Genomic DNA, 20,132 nt, shown 5'->3' on the forward strand with positions numbered 1-20,132 from the left:
TAGCCCAACAAGAGGCTAAGTAATATGTATGTCACAAAAAGCTTTGTATAGTTATCAGAAATGCTATAATTGTAATGAAATTATGCATTTAAGGGGGGAATGTAGCAGCCATATTGGGGGTCAGACTAAGTAGCCTCATGCAGTCTCATGCTTCATGTTCTTGCTGAGCTCTTTCTCCCTTGAATATATTGTTGTAAGCTGACGAGACACAGGAATTCCTTGTCTTGTCAAAGGTCATACAATTGTATATCTTGTTCTCTGCTTTTCTCTTCTGTTCTCTCCTTATCATGGCTACCCTATAACCCAGTTCTTGTATTATAAACAATGGTGCTAGGAGAAGAAATGTTGAGGACTGCAACCCCACATGGGAGGGGGAGGAGGAGCCGTTTCATATGTGTCACAATGTCTATAAAAACAATGTGCTGATGTATTTCGGGGCTTCTGGCTCTTTGGAAATGATTCCAGCCTTAAGCCCGCGCGTTAAATAAAGAATCTCTTTTTCCTTCACTCCGTGGTCTCTCTGACTCTGGGTTCTGCAACAGCACCACTCTTGGCTTTTCCTGTACGTGGTGCCCATGGGAAGCAGCTCAGCCGGCACTTGCAGGAGCCGCCCCTGCCAGCACCAGTGGAGCGCCTCCTTCCCACCCTGCTGGCGTCCCCAGTGGGGCAGAAAGGGAGACAGCCGCACGTGCAGGAGCTGTGTGAGCTGAGCTGAGCGGCTCCATCCCACCTTGCTCACCTCCCAGTCGTGGTGGGAAGGAGGAATCCAGTGTCAAGGGCTCCTTGGCGGCCTCTTTCAGTCTAATCCAGTAGCCAAGTCCAGACACAGACAAAGGGATTCTTTTCAAAGCTTTATTCCTCTTTTACAACTTAAGAACTCTACTGTTAGCAACTAGATATGAGCAGCAGAGTACCTATGCCCTAAGTGGGAACAGTTGGTCCCCGTTTGAAGGAGAATCACTGACAGACCCTGAACTTATGGGCTAGGGAGAGTCCCTCCCCTTTTCCCTTGGATCCTCTGGGCGCAACCGTTGTTTGTGTGCCAACCGGGCACTACACCTCCTTTCCGCACCCTCCATTTGGCGCCGCTGCCTGCGTTGGCATCACGCGTCCAGCAAGTCTTCTTCCCACGCTCTCTCACTCCCGGGACTACTATCTATGCCAGGAATGCCAGTGGGAGGAATCTCTGCCAGCTGTTGGCCCTAGGAAGGATGAGCGCACTCCTCTCCCAGGAGCGACTGCTCTTCCTCAGAATCAGAACTACTCTGGGATTCTATGGGCTCAGTGTCCACCCTGACATCCAGCTTGGCTGCGGTCAGACTGCTCCTTCCTGTGCTGTTGGCGTTGCACTCAGGGCACAAGCAGCACAGGCCATGCAGGGTCCGACACCTGCAAGCCCTGGGCACGTTTGCGGGGAAATCCCTGTGCTCTCCCTGATGGGAGATAACAGAGGGATTCCCCTGTGTGCCACTTGTCCTGCATTGGGGAATGAGCTTTGGAAAGGGGAATCCCCTTGTTATTTCTGCTCAGCAATAGCATGGGGATTCCTCTCCCAAGGGGCAGGGCCTGCGGATGGTGCTCAACCCTCAGAGGGCTGGACTGGGCAGCGGGACAGGGGTTGCCGTCCCCAGTTATAAAAGAACCAAATGAATCCCCAGTCTTTATTTGGGGGGGGGGGGAGCTCCAAAACGCCTTTCAAATTTAATTTATTTATTTAGATTTCTATATCATCATCATCATGGCGATCACTCGTGACCGAGTAAGATTGTCTTCCAGATACAGAGTCTTAGCAGTGGGTCTGCAGGTGGCTGTGAAGGCCGATTCTGGATCCGCACAGCCTCCCACAGTGAGGGCGTAGGTTTCCAGATGGAAGGCGGTCACGGTGAGGGTTTGCTTGACGTGCCTTCCGCTGAGCTCGTTTCTCCCTTTCACTCTGTACTCATGCTTCTTCAAAGTCCATAGTGTCTTTAATATAGGCTGACCTCCAGTTGGAACGCTCATGGGTTAGAGCTTCCCAGTTCTCAATGCTTACGTTACATTTTTTTAGATTAGCTTTAAGAACATCTTTAAATCTCTTTTGCTGTCCACCAATATTCCATTTTCCATTCATAAGTTGAGAATAGAGTAGGTGCTTTGGAAGACGATAATCAGGCATTCGAACAACATGGCTGATCCAGCGAAGTTGATGTTGGAGTATCATTGTTTCAATGCTGGTGGTCTTTGCTTCTTCCGGTATGCTGATATTAGTCCATCTGTCTTCCCAAGTAATTTGCAGAATTTTTCAGAGGCAGTGTTGGCGAAATCTTTCAAGAAGTTGGGAGTGGCATTTATAGATGGTCCATGTTTCACAGGCATACAGTAAGGTTGGTAGTACAATGGCTTTGTAAACAAGCATTTTGGTCTCCCTACGAATGTCCCGATCCTCGAACACTCTACGCTTCATTTGGGAGAATGCTACACTCGCAGAGCTTAGGCGATGCTGAATTTCAGCGTCGATGTCGGCTTTTGTGGAGAGATGGCTGCCAAGATAGGAAAAGTGATCAACATTTTCCAGCATCACACCGTTAAGCTGGATTGATGACGCTACAGAGGGATTGGTTTGTGCTTGCTGGTAAAGCACTTTGGTTTTTTTGATGTTAAGCAAGAGGCCAAACTTTTCATATGCTTCTGCGAAGACGTTTAAGATAGTTTGGAGATCTTCCTCTGAGTGTGCGCACATTACATTATCATCAGCATATCGAAGTTCTATGACAGTGGTTGTAATTACCTTACTTTTTGCTTTCAGCCTACTGAGATTAAAAAGTTTTCCATCTGTTCGATATATGATTTCTACACCAGTGGGAAGTTTCCCTTCAACAAGGTGTAGAATTATAGCAATGAAGATAGCAAATAAGGTTGGAGCACTGACACATCCCTGTTTAACGCCTGATCTTACTTTGAATGGATCACTTTGAGAGCCATCGGTATCCAAGATTGTTGCCGTCATGGAGGAGCCGCAAGATGTTCACAAATTTATTAGGGCATCAGGTTTTCAGAAGGATGGTTCAGAGAGCAGTACAGTTTACCGTGTCGAAGGCCTTAGTCAGATCAATAAATGCCATGTACCCCTGTTGGTTTTGCTCCCTGCATTTTTCTTGGAGCTGTCGTGCAGTGAAGATCATATCCACTGTCCCCCTGGAAGGGCGGAAGCAATTTTGGGATTCAGGGAGGATGTCTTCTGAGATAGGTAGAAGGCAGTTTGCGAGGATCCTTGCCAGGATTTTGCCTGCCATAGCTAGAAGGGAGATGCCTCGGTAGTTTCCACAATCTGTTCTATCACCCTTTTTAAAGAGAGTGATAATTATGGCATCCCTGAAGTCTGCTGGGATCTCCCTCCATATCCAGATTTTTTTGATGAGCTTCTGAAGCTGTTGTGTAGCTTCAGGCCCTCCTTCTTTAAAGACTTCTACAGGGATCCCATCGGGTCCACTAGTTTTATTATTTTTCATTTGGTTAATGGCTTTACTGACTTCCTCCAAACTAGGGGATACTGCTGAAACTATCTGGGTGGTTCAAAAAACTAATATAAAAACCTTCAGTTTACAATGGAATAGTCTCTTTAATCAGGGAAGCTTCAGAACCCTTATCAGCATGAACCCCAGGGGCAAGCTGACTAGGATGGAGTATGTATGAGTTTATCCCCAGGCACCAAATTATAATAATGAAGTAAAACAGAGTTTATTTAAGGAAATCAGAGTTTACAGGCATTTAAAGTAAAAGATGGGAAAAGATAAAATAAAGAATGACAATATAAGCTTCATACTTCCTGGCCCCTGATGATGGTTTGACGCAGGGGGCCTTTAGTTCTTTGTTGCAGAAAAATAGTTTCTAATTTCAAGGCATGGTTAAAAGAGAAATGGCTCCAAGCTTGTATTGTTTCTGTGAGAACAAAGAGGGCAAGAATGAAGGGAAAGTCAGTTGATGGCTTCCTGGGCTACCCAACCCCGAAAGAGAGAAGTTGTGGCGCTCTGGTACACAAAGAAGGGCACATCTGCACACCTTTTACCTGCATAACACTGAGAACTCCCACCAGCAGGCACATCTAATGCGCAGAAGGGGGGATCGGCCCACCTCTGGGCATGAGCCACTCGCAGGGGACATTAGGTCAGCTCTGCATGAGGTGTCTGGCCACACAGGCCCACTGGAGGACGCTTTGCTCTTACCCACTCTGTCAGAGATTTCTGTGACAAAACACACCCGCTGAGAGCACATATCTCACAGGATGGAGAGTGGGAAGGGCAGTTGCTTGTTTTCCTCTTCCCTCCCTATCCCTTTCTCCGTTTGTGTCGTGTATTTTGGACTATGTGCCTATCTTGTTTTTGTATTGATTGGTAAGGTGATCTAGGAGACTTTCCGGATGAAGAGCAGGATAAAAATGCTTTAAATAAAGAAATAAACTACAGTGCAGGTCTGTCTTAAGCCATTTTCTCCCTTTTGACTTGCAATATGGAGATAATGAACTACATTTGCTTTCGAATTTGCATTGGCAGGGATAAATGTTTTGCAGTAACTAAGAACTGAGTTAGAAAGAGCAGGAACTCTTCTCTTTGCTGCTACCTTTGGAGGGTGTATGTGAGTGTGGTGGAGTGGGCACACTGGTGCACAATCCTGGGTACATTGCAATTTTGGATTTCTCTATTGGTTTCTATGCACCATTCTCACTTCGATCCCTGGGATCACTGAAAAAATAGGTTCTCCATGCGAGCTAGGAAATGCCCTCTCCAGACAATGAGATGGTTCTCTTTACCCTTTTAATACCTGTATCATGTCTCTTCCTCCATCCTCCTCTTCCAGCCACTCCATTACACACACACACACACACACACACACACACTTTCCCCCCTCATCAGTTAGTCAACATTCTGCGACACATGTCTGGGCTAGTATTTTTTTGTTGGGTTTTCAATTTTTTTGATAATTTTGGGGGGTTATTTTGTTGTTTTTATATTGTTATTTGTGTAGTCACTTTGTTATTTTATCCTGTTGTTCAGCCAAAAAGGCTCCCAGAGTAGTTTGCATAAGATGGATAACAAACAAGACAGTCCCTGCTCTCAGGTTTACAGTATAAATGACATGACACAAAAGGGAAAAGAGATGGAGAGGGAGGAAGAAAACAAGCAAGCACAGATTCTTAAAGTTACAAAATTCTGAAAGCAGATGAAAACATGTGAGTCAGAGGAGGAACCAAAGAAGGAGCCAAAAGCAGAGCTGATGAAGCGGCTTTGCCTCCTTTCTTTCCTTCTGCTGTACTCTGATGGAATGACATTTTGGGGTTTCCCCCACTTAGGTTCCCCCTCCCCCGGGCCTTTTTGTACTTCTGCAACTTTTGGGTTTCCCCCCAGTCTTTGATACCTCTGCCTTGTTTATAGGTGCTGGTGTTTTGGTTACGTAAGCATGGCACTTGGAGAATCAGAACATAAGAAGAGCCCTGCTGGATCAGACCAAGGGTCCATCTTGTCCAGCATTCTGTTCACACAGTGGCCAACAAGTTACCCACGGGAAGCCCACAAGCAGGACATGACTGCATCAGCACCCTCTTGTCTGTGTTCCCCAGCAACTGGTGTACATAGGCTCACTGCCTCTGGTACTGGAGGTAGCACGGAGCCATCAGGACTAGTAGCCATTGATAGGCATATGCTCCATGAATTTGTCCAATCCCCTTTTAAAGCCATCCAAATTGGTGATGATCACTCCATCTTGAGGTAGCGAATGTCATAGTTTACCTCTGTGCTGTGTGAAGAAGGACTTCCTTTTATCTGTTCTGAATCTCCCACTAACCAGCTTCATCTTCCATTTATGGAGAGTTGTGAATGTTGGTAAGTTGTTATTAAACAACAAACCAAAGTCCTCATCCATCTGCACCAGCCAAATTCAATAGGTACATCTTCTGGAAGTGAATTCCATAGTTTAACTATGTGCTGTGTGAAGATGTTGAATTGGAATGGAATAGATGATGATAATCTGCCCTGGAAATTCTAGGGGCTGGTTTAGGGATGTATGAGCATTTTGTTTCAGTTTGCAAATCACTCGAAAATGCCCTGTTTGCAATCCTGAAGACAAACATGAACGGGAGCATATTTTCTCTAAAAATGTTCACAAATTCCTGAACTTGCATTTGCATTAGCAAAATGTGTACTTGAAAAATGTGCAGCTTTCTCAAAATCCACAACTTTCTTAAAATGTGCAAATTTTAAATTGCCCACACTTTAGTCTATGCGGGACATGTGCACAATTTTGGAAATTTGTGCTAATTGGGGCATTTATTGTGCAATTTTGTGTTCGATCGCTGTTCGTTTTGTGCCATTTTCCTATTCATGCAAAATGAGCAGCTATGGCAAACGCAGCACAAACCAAGGAGAAGCGAGGAGCGTGCGGATGGCCAGGGAATGTGGGCGAGGTCAAACCTGGCTCATTTGCCTGCCCATCCCTCAACTGGCTTCCATGGGAACTCTGGGGTGGAGTGGAGCATTCCAGCTGAATCTGCCAAGGCCCTCCTTGTCAAAGCCTCTGTTGGCACCAGGTTGCTTTCCCTGAGTGCAGTGACCTCTCTCTTACAAGTGAAACGCGCCTAAAGGGAAATTCTCTCGCTCAAAGCTGAGCCAGCCTTGCTTTATGTTTTGTATTGTGTAAGCTCCCTCCTCTTTGGTTCCCAGCCCATGAGACTGCTGTACACCTGTTTCTCAGTTTGCATTGCCACCTGCCTTCATTCATTTGCAAGACCAGGGCAATACTGAGCCGTACAAACACCAATTCCATAATGGCATCCTGGGACTTTGGTTGAGATGGCAGAGGGCTTTGTATTTGGAGGCATCTGTGGATGGGAATTCACACACCAGAATTAGCAAATGAGACAGGCCGGGTAGAATGAGCCCCCACTGAGGACTGTAAGGGGGTGTCTTCAGCAGAAGCCTTTTGTTGCGGTTCTTACCCTTGTTCCTTTTCCTTTCGTTTCTCTCTCCCTGCTCTGACGTCCCATGTATATTTCTTCCACATGCCTACCTTCTCTGTGGTGGGATTTGAGAAATGCTAAACAAACTGGTGCTGGACAGTCACTATGCAGTTGTTGGGCCCTCCTCACTCCTGTAACTACAATTCTTTCTTCTTTTTCCGTGGCAGGTGACCTTATGTTCCAACACTGTGAAGACCTATGAAACAGCACTGGTAGTGGACGTAAAGGGTAGTGGAGAAGATGTACTAGCGCTCCCAATTACAGCAAGGTATTGCTTCTTTCAGTACTGCCTTTGCTGGGATGCAGTGTCTCATGCAAGACCCAGTCCAGACGGAGATGGGCTTTGCAACATCGGAACATCCACTGTTTGAGCACGTGGGTGTAAAGCAGGGGAGCGCAACCCTTTCGGCCCCGAGAGCCACATCGGGTGTCAGCTGGGGCATCGGGGGCGCGCACACGCACCTCACACATACATTCATGCACACCACTCACACGTATTCCTACACACGCGCGCACATACACATGCACGCACCGCTCACACGCGATCCAGCAGCATCAGGTCTCGGTCTTGCAGCAAAAGCCTTGAGGTGCTGAAGCCCCTCCCAGGGCCGGCATCAGAGGCAGGCATGATTATATGCCTGCTGAGGGCCCGCGCCTCAGGAGGGGCCCACCGACGAAAGCCCCTGGGCTTGCTCCTCCTTGTCACCACCACAGCCTGCTTGTTGGCCAGCCCTCGCTCTGGCCCAGGCGACAGAGGTGGTGAGGAGGAGGAGCGGCAGGCGCCAGGGCCGCCTTGCTCACCAGCCTCTGCCTTCCAAGCCAGCAAGAGGCACCAAAGAGGCAGAAGAAGAGGAGCAAGAGCGGCTGATGATGGTGGCAGCGAGAAGATGGAGTCTCTGAGGGCGGCTCGCCCAACGGCCCTCCAAGACCTGAGGCCAGCGCTACCCCCCCTCCCCACCTACCCCAGCCTAATCACCAAACAGAGGCGTGGGGGGAGAAAATGCTCTAGGACCATGCTGTATAGGTCCTGCCCTATAAGATTCATTCCTAGAGCATCCCCATAGTGCCCTAGGAAGCTTCCCAGAATGTTCCAGGGGCAGTCTAGGAATGAGGTTTCTATGGCAGGATCCATACAGCCTGTTCTTAGAGTGGGTTTCTCCCCCCGCCCCTTTCTGGTGGTGCAAATGCTGGGGGTCTAGGGGGCACCACACAATGCTGGGGGAGGGAGCTGTCTGTGTCCCACACTTTTTGCACCCTGGTGTAAAGGGACACAAGAAGGGGTGCCTCCCTGGGCTGGTCTCCTGCTGTGCCCCCTTGTCTAATCTGGCTCAGCCAGCAGAGGGCCTGTTTCAAGCAGTTGCACCAAAGTGCTCCAGTCCAGCAGCCCAAATCAGACCATTTTGCAGGCATTGCAGCGGCATCTCAATGGCACAGACATTGAGGACCAGGATGCTGGCAAGTAATCCAGTGCAGAAGAGGATTTTTAATGGCGAAACCATAAGCATTACTTCATGATCCCCTGCCCAATTAAGGGGAGGTATTAACATTTAAGTGGAATGAATTGACTGTAATGCCTGTATGTGACCATTAGAAGTGCAGTTATATTGGTTTGGTATTTCATTCAAATGCCAACCATCACAAGCCTTTTCATCATATACAGACATGGCATTGATTGTGGATGAAGCTCTGATACAAGAAGCACCACAGGAAATAATCAGCCAGGTGAATTCATTTGTGTTTAGTGGGATTAAACCCTGTTACAGCCAAACACGACAAGGTTATAAACTAGAGTAAATCAGCCTGTGGAGAAGATTGAGGCCCGTTTGTCTCACAGAGTCAGTCAACAACACACTTTTGGCTCCTGCACATCTGGGCATGTTTTTCCACCAGATCAAAACCTAGATTAGGCTCATCCACTCTCAAATGCGAAAAGATAGCCACTTTAAGGCTGCAATCCTAAACACCTTGGGTGGGATGAAGATCAATTTGGCTGGTGACTTATGCTGATCTGTGAACAACTTTGTTTTAAAGCAGGGGTGTTGAACCTCCTTCAGTCCAAGGGCTGAATACCATTTTGGAGATGCTCTTGGGGGCTGCATTCCAGTGTTGAGCGAGGCCAAAGCTGCCAGCATCTTTGATCTTAAAGCTCGGCCTTAAGGCAGGCATCTCAACCTTTTGGAATGGGGAAAAACTGCACAAATGCTGGGAAGCCAGCAAATGATTGGTGGTCAGTGGGGCATGGCCATCTGGACTGGGACCCCAGGAGTGCTGGATACATCTCTGTTTTAAAGGCTCAGAAGGGCACAGGATGATGTAGGAAGGGCACATTCATTCATTTATTACATTTCTATAGCACCCAATAGCCAAAGCTCTCCAGGCTGTTCCCAACTTGAGAAAACATCATATAAAACCTTTAATGTTCAAAAATTTAAAACAGTTTCATAACAAGTTACGGACAATAATAAAGCTATCAGGATCCAATAAAAAACTAAAAAGCTCCATCATATGCATTACTTTGTGTCCACTCTGAGGTGGTGTTTTAGAAACCTGAATGTTCAGATCTTAATTTTCAGATCCTGCTGGCCTTACGGCTGACGAGCCTCCACCTGGCCATGATAAATGGGTTGTTTTCTGTCTTCCAGTTATGGGTCATGTATAAACAAGCTCTGATTGCTACTTGTTTGCCTATACATCTGCCTAGATGCATCTCACCTCTGCTGCATGTGGCTAACCCCATCGTGAATTTTGGACGCTGTTTCCTGAAGTTCCCATACCAGCAGACGGCAAAACTTGTTAATGACAGTGATCTTCCAGGGTGCTACAGTGTTCTTTCCCAGGTTGGTTCTGTTCTTTCTCTGCCATGTTTAAGGCCTTGATGCTCACAGGAGAGGGGTTTTTACTCCATACTGATCCCAGTTAAACATCTGATTTAAGGATATCTGAATCTCAGTGAAGGCTGGTGGCTCCAATTTTGATGGGGCTGTGAATCCATTCTGGGATTCAGTCAGAACCAGTGAACACTCTAAAGGAGCTATTTAAGGTGCTGAACCCTATACCCAAAATAGATTCAGCACCTTGGCTAGCTCCTTCAGAATTCTGGCTGGTTCTGACTGAAACTCAGAATGGACCACCAGGCCCACCACAATCAGAGCCACCAGCCTCTCCTACTGAATCTTTTTCTTTTGAGCTTTTAAGCCACCCGAATCTTACAAAGGGTGCTGAAAAGTGTGCTGAGATGGAGGGCTATTAAGATGCCGCATTGTCATCAAGGCAGCAGAGGGTGGCAGCTCCTATTTCAGTGGGGCTGTGAATCCACTCTGGGTTTCAGTCAGAACCACTCAGTACTCTAAAGGAGCTATCCAAGGTGCTGGACCCATTTTGGGGGAAGGGCTTGGAACTTTGGAGAGCTCCTTCAGCATCCGGACTGGTTCTGACTGAAAGCCAGAGTGCATGTACAGCCCCACTGAAATGGGAGCCGCCACCCTTCGCTGCATGAAGGCCTAAAAAATGTACACATTGACAGTTTAGCAGGTGGAAAGTATCTGGCAGGAAACTCTGAAGGCTGGCTGTGATGCTTTTCTCTTCATCCAGGAATATGAGAAGTTCCCTGCAATCTTGCATTCCAGTCCTGTGCCTTGTGGTGTTATCGAGCCTCATTCCTCTGTTGAAATCCCCTTGGTTTTGGAAGTCCAGGAGAAAGGGCCACAGGAGGCCGTAGCCTACATAGCTGTCTTTGGGAATGAAGACTTCCCGCTGGTGAGTGGACTAAATGAACTGAAGTGAGGAGGCCTGCGGCAGGTGGAGTAATAACCTTATGCTGCAAGAACACATGAAAAGTCCCTGCAGAATTGTTTCACTGGTCATGATCAGTCAGCTTGTTTGCTCACATCAGCAGGTGCATTAGAAAAGTTCCTGGAAAAGGATGAAGATGTAGATTTATTGAGAAGTGTCACGTGGTGGGCCATCTTAGCATTTGACGAATACATGGAGGATAAGGCTGTCCATGACTGCTAGTCCAGTATCTCCAGTATCCGAGGCAGGATGCCTCTGTATACCCGTTGCTGGGGAACAGGAGGGTGCTGTTGCACTCATGTCCTGCTCATGGGCTTCCCACTGGGGCATCTGCTTGGCCACTGTGGGAACAAGATGCTGGACTGGGGAGTCCTTTGGTCTGATCCAGGCTGATGGCTGTTCTTATGACAAAAAAGGGAGGAGGATTGGATGGAAATGGTATTCCAAAAAGTCCAACTGGACTGAAGAACTTCCAAAGCAATCTTGAAAATAATGTTAACAGTTCTTAGCTCTGACAGGAAGGCATTGTGTCACTTACCCCGCTAAGTAAGAAGCTCCAGGGGGTAGCTGTGACGTTACATGTGCATACATTGTGGGTTTGTGGTTATTAATATATACTCCTCTTATATCTCTGTGTTTTAGGGTGAGTATGGGGTGAGTAGGGTGAGAGTGGGATGAGTGACAGGAGGAATGGTGGATTTGCATATGTCAGATGACTGGCTGATTGAGTGAGGGGTGTGCAAAGTGTGTGTGATCTATAAGCTGGGTGATGTGCTAGTTTGAGACAGATAGGGAGTTAGATCAGAGAGAGAGAGAGAGAGTGTTTGTGAGAGATGGGATTTGTGTGGGGTTTGTGAAGAGGTTGACTGAGAAGAGTTAAATTGAAGAGAGTCTAGAGAGAGAGAGTGACTAGGATTTATGGGAATGAGAGAATATACATAGGTAATAGCTTTAAAAGTTACTGATTTGCTGTTGAACATCCTAATGTTACAATTAATAAAGATTTGTTTGTTTTGTAAAATCCTGCACCTTCTGCTCCTGGCTACATAAGGGTTAAGGCAATAAAGAAAACTGTCCAGGTTATAGGGTAAGGCCAGTGTGTCCTCACAGCTTGAGGGCAGAGTGAAGGGCTGGGCCTGAGCCGAGAGGTCCTGGCAGCAGCGGCACTGTGCGTGTGCAAGGGGGAGGGGCTGCCTGCTGTGGAAAAGGCCTCGGTGACGAGGAGTTCTCACTGGGAGTGGGCAGAACCACCACAGGAGCCACGTTAGTCTATTGCAGCAGAAACAACCAAGGGTCTTCTGGCACCTTAAAGGCTGGCGAAGTTATTCTGGCAGAAGCTTTGGGAGACTATAGCTCATTTCCTCTGATGCACTATGCATCTGATGGAGTTGGCTATTGTCCATGAAAGCTTATGCCAGAACAAATTTGCTAATCTTTAAGGTGCCACAAGGCTCTGTTATCCCTGTATGAGTTTCTAAACTGTGCAGGGAAATGGGCTAGAAATGTTTGAAAAAACCTACACCTTTGTTATAACCTGAATGGTCAGACTGGCTCTGGCATACCTGTCTGGAAAATTAAACTTCCGTTTTAAAACTGTTCAGCTGGATATTTATCTCTGATTTCATCTGGATATTTGCATATTACAGAGATGAGGATGTCTGGCTACCATCCACCTGTTTTCTTAATGCATTTTAAACATAACCGTGAGAAACAAGAATTCAAAGCAGCAGTGGTGTGAGCCGAGTCTTAGCATTTACCCCCAGGCAGTCAACCTCACACACGCAGACCAGGGCAAATCAGTTAAATAATGCATTCTCAACAGACATCAAAGCCCATTCCCATAAGCCTTTAACAGGAGAGCATCATGTAACTGTGAGGCTGCAGATTAATCCCAACATTTCAAACCCAGAGTCTCATAGCAATCCCACAGGGTAGCTACGCGTGCACGCACACACACACACACGCACACAGAGTCACTCTCTATCTTGGCTCTGGGAGAGAACAAGCAAGCCGCCAGACTCCAACAATGTAGTAGCCACCAGGCCCCAGTTCGCAACAACTGAGTCCTCACGCCGTGAAGGAAATTTCTCTCAGCTTCCAGTTGTGCACAGCTTCTTGTCTCAGCAAAACAGCCCGGCAATCCTTCTCCCGAAAACAAGCATAGTTACGGTAGCAGTCTTAAACTCCTTATCAAAGCCTCCCCTGCTCTGTCCATGAATCTTCTTCTTTCAACAAATTCGTTGAACAGGAATTCACGACAGCCAGATGAATGCCTCCTCCTCCCCACCCTTCCTTCTAAGTCTGGGCTTGCGCTTAAATGCACACCTGGTCAGAATGAGCACATGCACATTAACTCCTGTTAACTCTTTCCAAGCATACGAACTCCATCTGTTACAGTAGAATCATTCAGACCACTTGCTGATGCTATCCTATGCCAGAAATGTAAGCAATCCGCATGTGAGAGGCCAAAGGCTCTGAGAATTTTTACACCTTCATAGCTTCAGAAAGGAACTGCACCTTTTGGGTGCAGTTGTGCATGTAGCTTTGGCAATGAATGCTCTTCCCTATTCATAATCACAGGGAAAGACTGAAAGTCAAGGCTGTTCACCTTAAGAAGTAACTGAGTCCCCCTGTTTGCTACCATTCTAAATGGACTTGTATGGGAAGGTGTTTTTCCTTCTGGCCTGTAATGTAAGTTAAGCACAAAGGAGACAGGATAGAGTTCAGCACCACAACAGAACCAAATCAGCTATGACAAATTAGTCACAGCATAGTTAACTTCCTCACAAACTAACCATAAAAGTCTTACTCATAGTAGGATGATGAGCGTCTTTAACGTTCATAGTTGTAAATCTATGGTGTGGCCACCCTTGGAGTACCCTGAACAGTTCTGGTCACTGTACCTCAAAATGGATATTTGTAGAGTTGGGTAAGGTATAGAAAAGGGCAACCAAAATGACCAAGGAGCAACTCCCCTAGAAGGAAAGTTACAACATTTGAGGCTGTTTAGCTTAGAAAAAGGCGATTACAAGGAGACATGATAGAAGTGTACAAAATTAGGCATGGTGTGGAGAAAGTGGTTAGGCCTCTCCCATAATACTAGAACCAAGTACGGTTATCCCATGAAACTGAATGGTGGGAGATTCAGGACAGAAAACAGAAAAGACTTCTTCAGACAGCCCATTGTTAAACTGTGAAATTTGTTGGCATGAGATGTAATGATGCCCACCAATTTGAATGGCTTTAAAAAGGGATTATAAGGGGCCGCGGTGGCTTAGTGGTTAAGACGCTGAACTGCAGACCGGAAGGTCGGCAGGACAGCAGTTTGAGACCCGAGTGCCGCGTGTTGGAGTGAGCTCCCGTTTTCAGTCCCAGCTCCTGCCAACCTAGCAGTTCGAAAGCAAGAAATTGCAAGTAGATAAATAGGTACCGCTTTGGCGGGAAAAGTAACAGCATTCCGTGCACCTTGGGGTTCAGTCATGCCAGCCACATGACCACGTCTTCGGACAGCGCTGACTCTTCGGCTTAGAAATGGAGATGAGCACCACACCCTAGAGTCGGACACGACTGGTTGGGGACACCTTTACCTTTTTAAAAAGGGATTAGACAGATTCATGGAGGACAATGTTATCAGTGGCTACTAGTTCTGATGGCTATATGTTAGCTCCAGTATCATAGCCAGTATGCCTCTGTATACCAGTGGCTGGAGAACTAAAGCAGGATGGTGCTGTTGCACTCATGTCCTGCTTCTGGGCTTCCCATTGGGGCATCTGGTTGGCCACGTTGGAAACAGAACACTGGGCTGGAGAGGTCTTGGTCTGATTAATCAGGCCTTTTCTCATGTTCCTACAATTGTTACTACCATTGTGGAATCTTCTCAGCTCATCAGTTTGTATCATTTGTAGAAGTGCCCTTTAAACAGGTTAGCCTTCTATAGTAATCGGAGGACACATCTGGCTAGTGCAGAAAGAAGCCTCCTCCCGCTCTTAAATATTGTACCTGCTCTGTTGCCTGATCATGCTTTTGCCTCTAACCCTCCATTGCTAGCTGCACTGAGAACCAGCCTCCTTGGCACTGAAATGTGTCAGGAGGTCAAACCAGACTGGAGTTGTGCAAGCGTCTGGCAAGATTGGTCTTACATATTGTCATTCTAGACACATGAACAAGATCTTTGGAACCAGAGAGACCTCACTGATAGCAAAACTCCATGTTCTCCTCCCTTTCCCATCAAGGAGCTTGCAAGCCATGTCTGTTAAAGTCCCTTTGGGGTCTAAACCTTTAATCCATGTCGAGGCGTTCCAGCAAACGGGTTTTCCAAGTGCAAATGGACTGTTATGCTCATTAGTGGGCATGTGAGGGTCAAATGCAGGGAGACTTCAAGTGGGAGGCTAGCAGCAGTATTCATTCTGAACTCAGGCTTCGGGAGGGAAAGCCAGGAGTCTCAAAGGTAGGGCCTAGGTCATTCCTCTCTGCTCAGCTGGGGATCTTGGACTGAGCCAAAGCTTGTCAATATGAAGGTCCCTTAGAACAACCTTCCCCAGTCTGGTGTCCTCCAGGTGTGTTGGACTGGCTGGGGGATTCTGGGAGTTGTAGTTCAACACATCTGGAGGGCACCAGGCTGGGGAAGGCTGCCTTAGGACAATCTTAGTCCCCTTCCAACAGCCATGGTCCAGGACTAACTTCCCATCTTTGCTATGTTTCCTGTTATTCCTGGCACAGGCGATCCAGCTGGTGACCTTTGGTGAAGGCCCTGTTGTTTATGTGCATCCTGCTAAGCTTGATTTTGGCTGTATCGAGGTTTTAAAGGATGTTTCCAGGATGCTCTACCTTTCCAATCAGTCTGTTATTCCTGCACCATTTGAGGCACAGATGGTGAGTAGAGCCTGGAGTGGTTTCATAGTGAAAGCTGTTATCTGGAAAGGGCTTGTCTGTTAATAGCCTGTGTGGCCTGATGCGAATCATGAAATCAGCTCAGGATGTCAGGCACTTGGATGGGGTGGAACTGCTGCCTTTCTGTTTGGTCTCTGAATGCACCAGAGCCGGAGTGGGGAAACCATTTCAGCCCGAGGGCTGAACTGACTTCAAGCAAGCACATTAGGGGCAGCATGCCAGCTGTGGGCAGCGCCACATCCCAAAGTGGGGAGAGCCATCATACTTCTGACATGTCTCCTTCCACACCCACACATCCATTTCCACACATAACACACACTCCGGCCCCTCCTGCATGGCAGTTGGGCTTTTTAAAAGCCTCCATTGGCATGGATGGAGGCTTTTTAAAAGACTGATTGCAGCATGGAAGTAATTTTTTTAGGAGGGGTCACACTGTTCAGGGGCAGGAGAGTTAGCCCTTCCCTCTCAAAAAGAGGACTCCCATGTTAGGCTGATGGGAGACAAGCGCCAGGGGGAGCAGGGGTGAGGTTAGACCTGCACTCGCATCATGTGGCACTCCTGTCCTCCATCACCCCTCCATTTCCCCTTTCCTACATAGAACAATGGTTACTGAGCTGCAGTGATGTGATTTATGTCTCTGAGTGAGTGTGGGCAAAGGCATTCCTGCTAAGAATCAGTGAGTAGCCCAGGAGATAAGAATGTTGGATTATTTCTTTGTTACATAATTCTTTGTCCCATGATTTCTGCTGGGAATGATGAGAGTTGCAGTCCAACACATCTGGAGGGCACCAGGCTGGAGAAGGCTGGCATAAGGTATGAGCTGGAAGTTCCTGGTTCAGACATAAACTCACAAGCAGTCTAGTATCCACCTCAGTCCCCCATCTATAATATGAGGTTAACGACAACAACATGTAGGGCAAGGGTTACTGAGGTGACGTATGTGAACTACAGTTGTATCTTTCTTCTAGTTTAACCAAACATCCTGTTGAGAATGTAATACTAGAAATCAACCTCCCTCCTCTGGAGTGCCGCACTTCTTCCCAAGATCGGTCCTTGAGACGTTTAGCTGTCTGGGCATAGAGTCACTTTAATCCTGTCTAATTTAACAAGCATAAGAATAACGGGGGTGGGGGGATGAGAGAGGCATCTCCAGCTGTGCTCTCAACAGCTGTGCTCCACTGTGCCTGCCTCCCTTGCCAAGTGCACTGCTGAGCAATTTCAGTAGTGATCATCCCCACTATTAATTACTGTTGACATTTAACTAGAAGAGCAGTTGTGCAGCCAGTGAAGCAGTCACAGAAGACCAGCCCACTTTTGGAGTGAGTATGTATTTCCATCAAGATGGTGGACTTGATAGCCAGGTGTCTGGTGCATCTTGTACCATGCGTATCATATGTGAGCAGATCTAGGAACTTAAACCATAGCTGGCAGAGATGAGATATCCTCCAGTTTATTGAAAAAACTATCACTGGCTGCTGATTTGGTCCAACGACCAATAACTTGCTGGTTTCAAATCCAGCTTGAACCATGAAATTAGAACCAGTGTTGTGTAGTGCAAGGAAGGGCAAAATTTAGACTGCATTTCCCTAATGGACTAATAGCCCATTTCCAGAGCAACCACCTACAGCCTTGTAATGACCTGGGATTCTTGCAGGTCTAGTCCATCTAGACCTTGAATTGATCAGTAGGGCATTTCTAATTTATTTTATTTATATAAAGATTTATATACCACCCATCCAATGTATTCACATTCTTATTTATTTGATGCATTTTTATCCTGCTGTCCAGCTGAAAAAAGGCTCCTAGAGCATCTTACAAAGGTCAGTAGTAAGCCTGTCCCTGCCCTCAGGCTTGTGATCTAAATGATACAACACCAAATGAAAAGGGACTAGGATAGAGGCTATGTTTGAGTAGTCAAGGAACACTTAATCCCACAGCCACCTGACCATGGCCACCCATGATTTGGGTGGTTTGGCTGGCATGGAGGCTCAAACTCTCTTTCTTTTCTTCCTCACCCGCAAAGGCTCACCGTGATCTGGGAGATAAAAACTGAACCGTAGAATCTACAACTTAGATGCTACTGTAAAGGTTGCATTGTCGAGCTACCAAGTAAAACAGCTTGGCAGAAATAGTTTGGGTTTTGAAAAATGGGGAATGCAGAATGAATACAGCAGTATAATTTTGCTTGGCTAACCTCTATAGGTGCAGGAGTATGAGAGTTTTGAGTTACATAAAGCTTGCCATCGACCATAATGGAAAGGTGGTTAGATCTTACAGAGAAGGGAGAGCTTGGTTTTGCCCACCCCAGGTCAGCAGAGATGTGGTCCCAAAACTTTGGCAGAGCGGGCCCTTGCTGCAGGCACAGTGCCAGTGGCAGGCTGAGCAAGCCACGGCAGGCTCTTTGCATTGTGAATTCTTCTCTCAGAGCAGCAGGGGCACTGGAGGTGAAGAAGAAGTTCCTCAGGGAAACGCTACTGCTCTGCATGAATTATGAGCTCTGGAGGCTGACACAGACCTCGTGGTACTGGTGTTGGTGGCTGTGCTGAGACCTGGTGCTGCCCAAAGCAGCAGGTATCTTCTATGCCATCCTTCCCCAACCTGGTGCCCTCCAGAGGTGTTGGACTACAACTCCCAACAGCCTCCGACAGCTAGCATGGATGCTGGGAGTTGTAGTCTAACACCTTTGGAAGACACCAGGTTCGAGAAGGCTGATTCTCCCTTTTGTAAGTTTTCAACTAGATCAGGTTTTTGTTAACTCAGCTTGAATTGGTACCTGATCATGTGAGTAGGTTTTTCACATGTCCATCATTACAAGCATCTCTTGTTTCTGGGCCAAGGACCCTTGAGTGTAGTTTTGCTCCAGAACTGATGATACAGTAACTCTGGGCAGCCCAAATTGCAAAGACATCCATTTTCCTTTTTCTCTGACAGGCAGAGGTGGGAGGGGACTCAGAGGTATCAGACAAGCAATATATTGACTGAAAGAACAAAAACAATCTGTTAGCATTTACAAAACAAATGAAAAACAACACTAAAATTTAGTGTATCCACAGCATAATGAGCTTGGTTTGTATCACCTAAAACTGGGGGAGGTGGGCTCAGGTGGGATTGACTAACTCCCCCCAATTCCTCCACCCAGATCTTCATTCTTTCATTTCATTTCTATACCAACCATTAGCTAAAGTTCTCTGGGTAGGTCACAAAAATTACAACCCCAAAATACAATATAACAAAAACATAATATAAAAACGTTAGCATACAAAATGTAAATCAAATTAAAACATTTATAAAAAGTTACAGTAAGATACTGGGAACCTGATAAAACAACTAAAAAACATAAAAAGACATTAAAAACCCCATCATATACTAACAAATGCCTAGGAGTAAAGTTGTAACTAGGGATGTCGGAGAATTTGTCCACGAATCTCCGGGAGGCCGAATGCCAACGCATTCAGCCCCCCGAAATTGGTGGAGAAACGGTCCGCCACCCCCCCACCCCCCGGGATGGGACTTACCTTGTTCGAATGTCCCTGGCGGCGGTGGCTCCCGGCGGCGGTTCGGTGGCAGTTCAGCGGCGGCAGCGGCGGCCGGTCTTCCGACTGGCTGCCGCCGCTGCCATTTCCAAGTAAAAAAACAACAACAAACCAACAAATGTGGTAGGCTACGTAAAGATTTACGTAGCCTATCACGGCTAGATTTTCAAAAAACACCGTGATAGGCTACGTAAATGTTTACGTAGCCTATCACGGCTGACTTTGGGGGGGAAAAAAAGCGCGTACGCAAATGGCGGCACCCATGGGCACCGCCATTTGCATTCCTTATGTGGGCACATGTAGTCTATGTAAACATTTACGTAGACTACGGCGAAAATAAGGGCAACGCTATTTGCACAAATGGAACGCAAATAAGGGTGCCGCCATTTGAGTACGCACTTTCCGCCCCCCCCAAAGTCAGCCGTGATAGGCTACGTAAACATTTATGTAGCCTATCACGGCTGACTGCAGGCCAGGGACGCAAACGGCGGCAGCTACGGCCGCCGCCATTTGCGTCCCAGCAGGAGTAGAGGTTTCATGGCCGGAGGGACGGGGCGCCTCCCCCCCGGCCAGAATTTCGGCCGGAGGGATGGGGCGCCTCCCCCCTGGCCAGAATTTCAGTGGGGAGGGATTAGGGATGGCGGAGACTTTCTCCACGAATCTCCGGGAGGCCGAATGCCAACACATTCATCCCCCCGAAATTGGTGGTGAAATTCTCCGCCGCCCCCCCCCCCCCCCGGGATGGGATTTACCTCGTGCAAATGTCCCTCTCGGCGGCGAGTCCCGGCGGCGTTTCGGCGGCGTTTCGGCGGAGGCGGTGGCCAGTCTTCTTACCGGCTGCCGCCGCCGCCATAGCAAAATAAAAAGTAAAAAAAAAAACAACACACACCCGTGATAGGCTACGTAACGATTTACGTAGCCAATCACGG

At 47.3% G+C, this 20,132-nt stretch overlaps 1 protein-coding gene across 1 annotated transcript in view; it reads left to right on the plus strand.

The window, feature by feature from the left end:
* The window catches only part of HYDIN (HYDIN axonemal central pair apparatus protein), a 337,764-nt gene that overhangs the window by 117,616 nt on the left and 200,016 nt on the right, over positions 1 to 20,132 (plus strand). Inside the window, exons 15-18 of the mRNA XM_084812324.1 lie at positions 7,156 to 7,256; positions 9,690 to 9,825; positions 10,580 to 10,744; positions 15,500 to 15,652. Coding sequence (XP_084668450.1) covers positions 7,156 to 7,256; positions 9,690 to 9,825; positions 10,580 to 10,744; positions 15,500 to 15,652 — 555 coding nt within the window. The remainder of the gene's footprint in view (positions 1 to 7,155; positions 7,257 to 9,689; positions 9,826 to 10,579; positions 10,745 to 15,499; positions 15,653 to 20,132) is intronic.

The sequence above is a fragment of the Heloderma suspectum genome, chromosome 8 (genome assembly GCF_057233095.1).
Source record: "Heloderma suspectum isolate Gila_16-S chromosome 8, 16-S_ref, whole genome shotgun sequence".
Classification (NCBI taxonomy): domain Eukaryota; kingdom Metazoa; phylum Chordata; class Lepidosauria; order Squamata; family Helodermatidae; genus Heloderma; species Heloderma suspectum.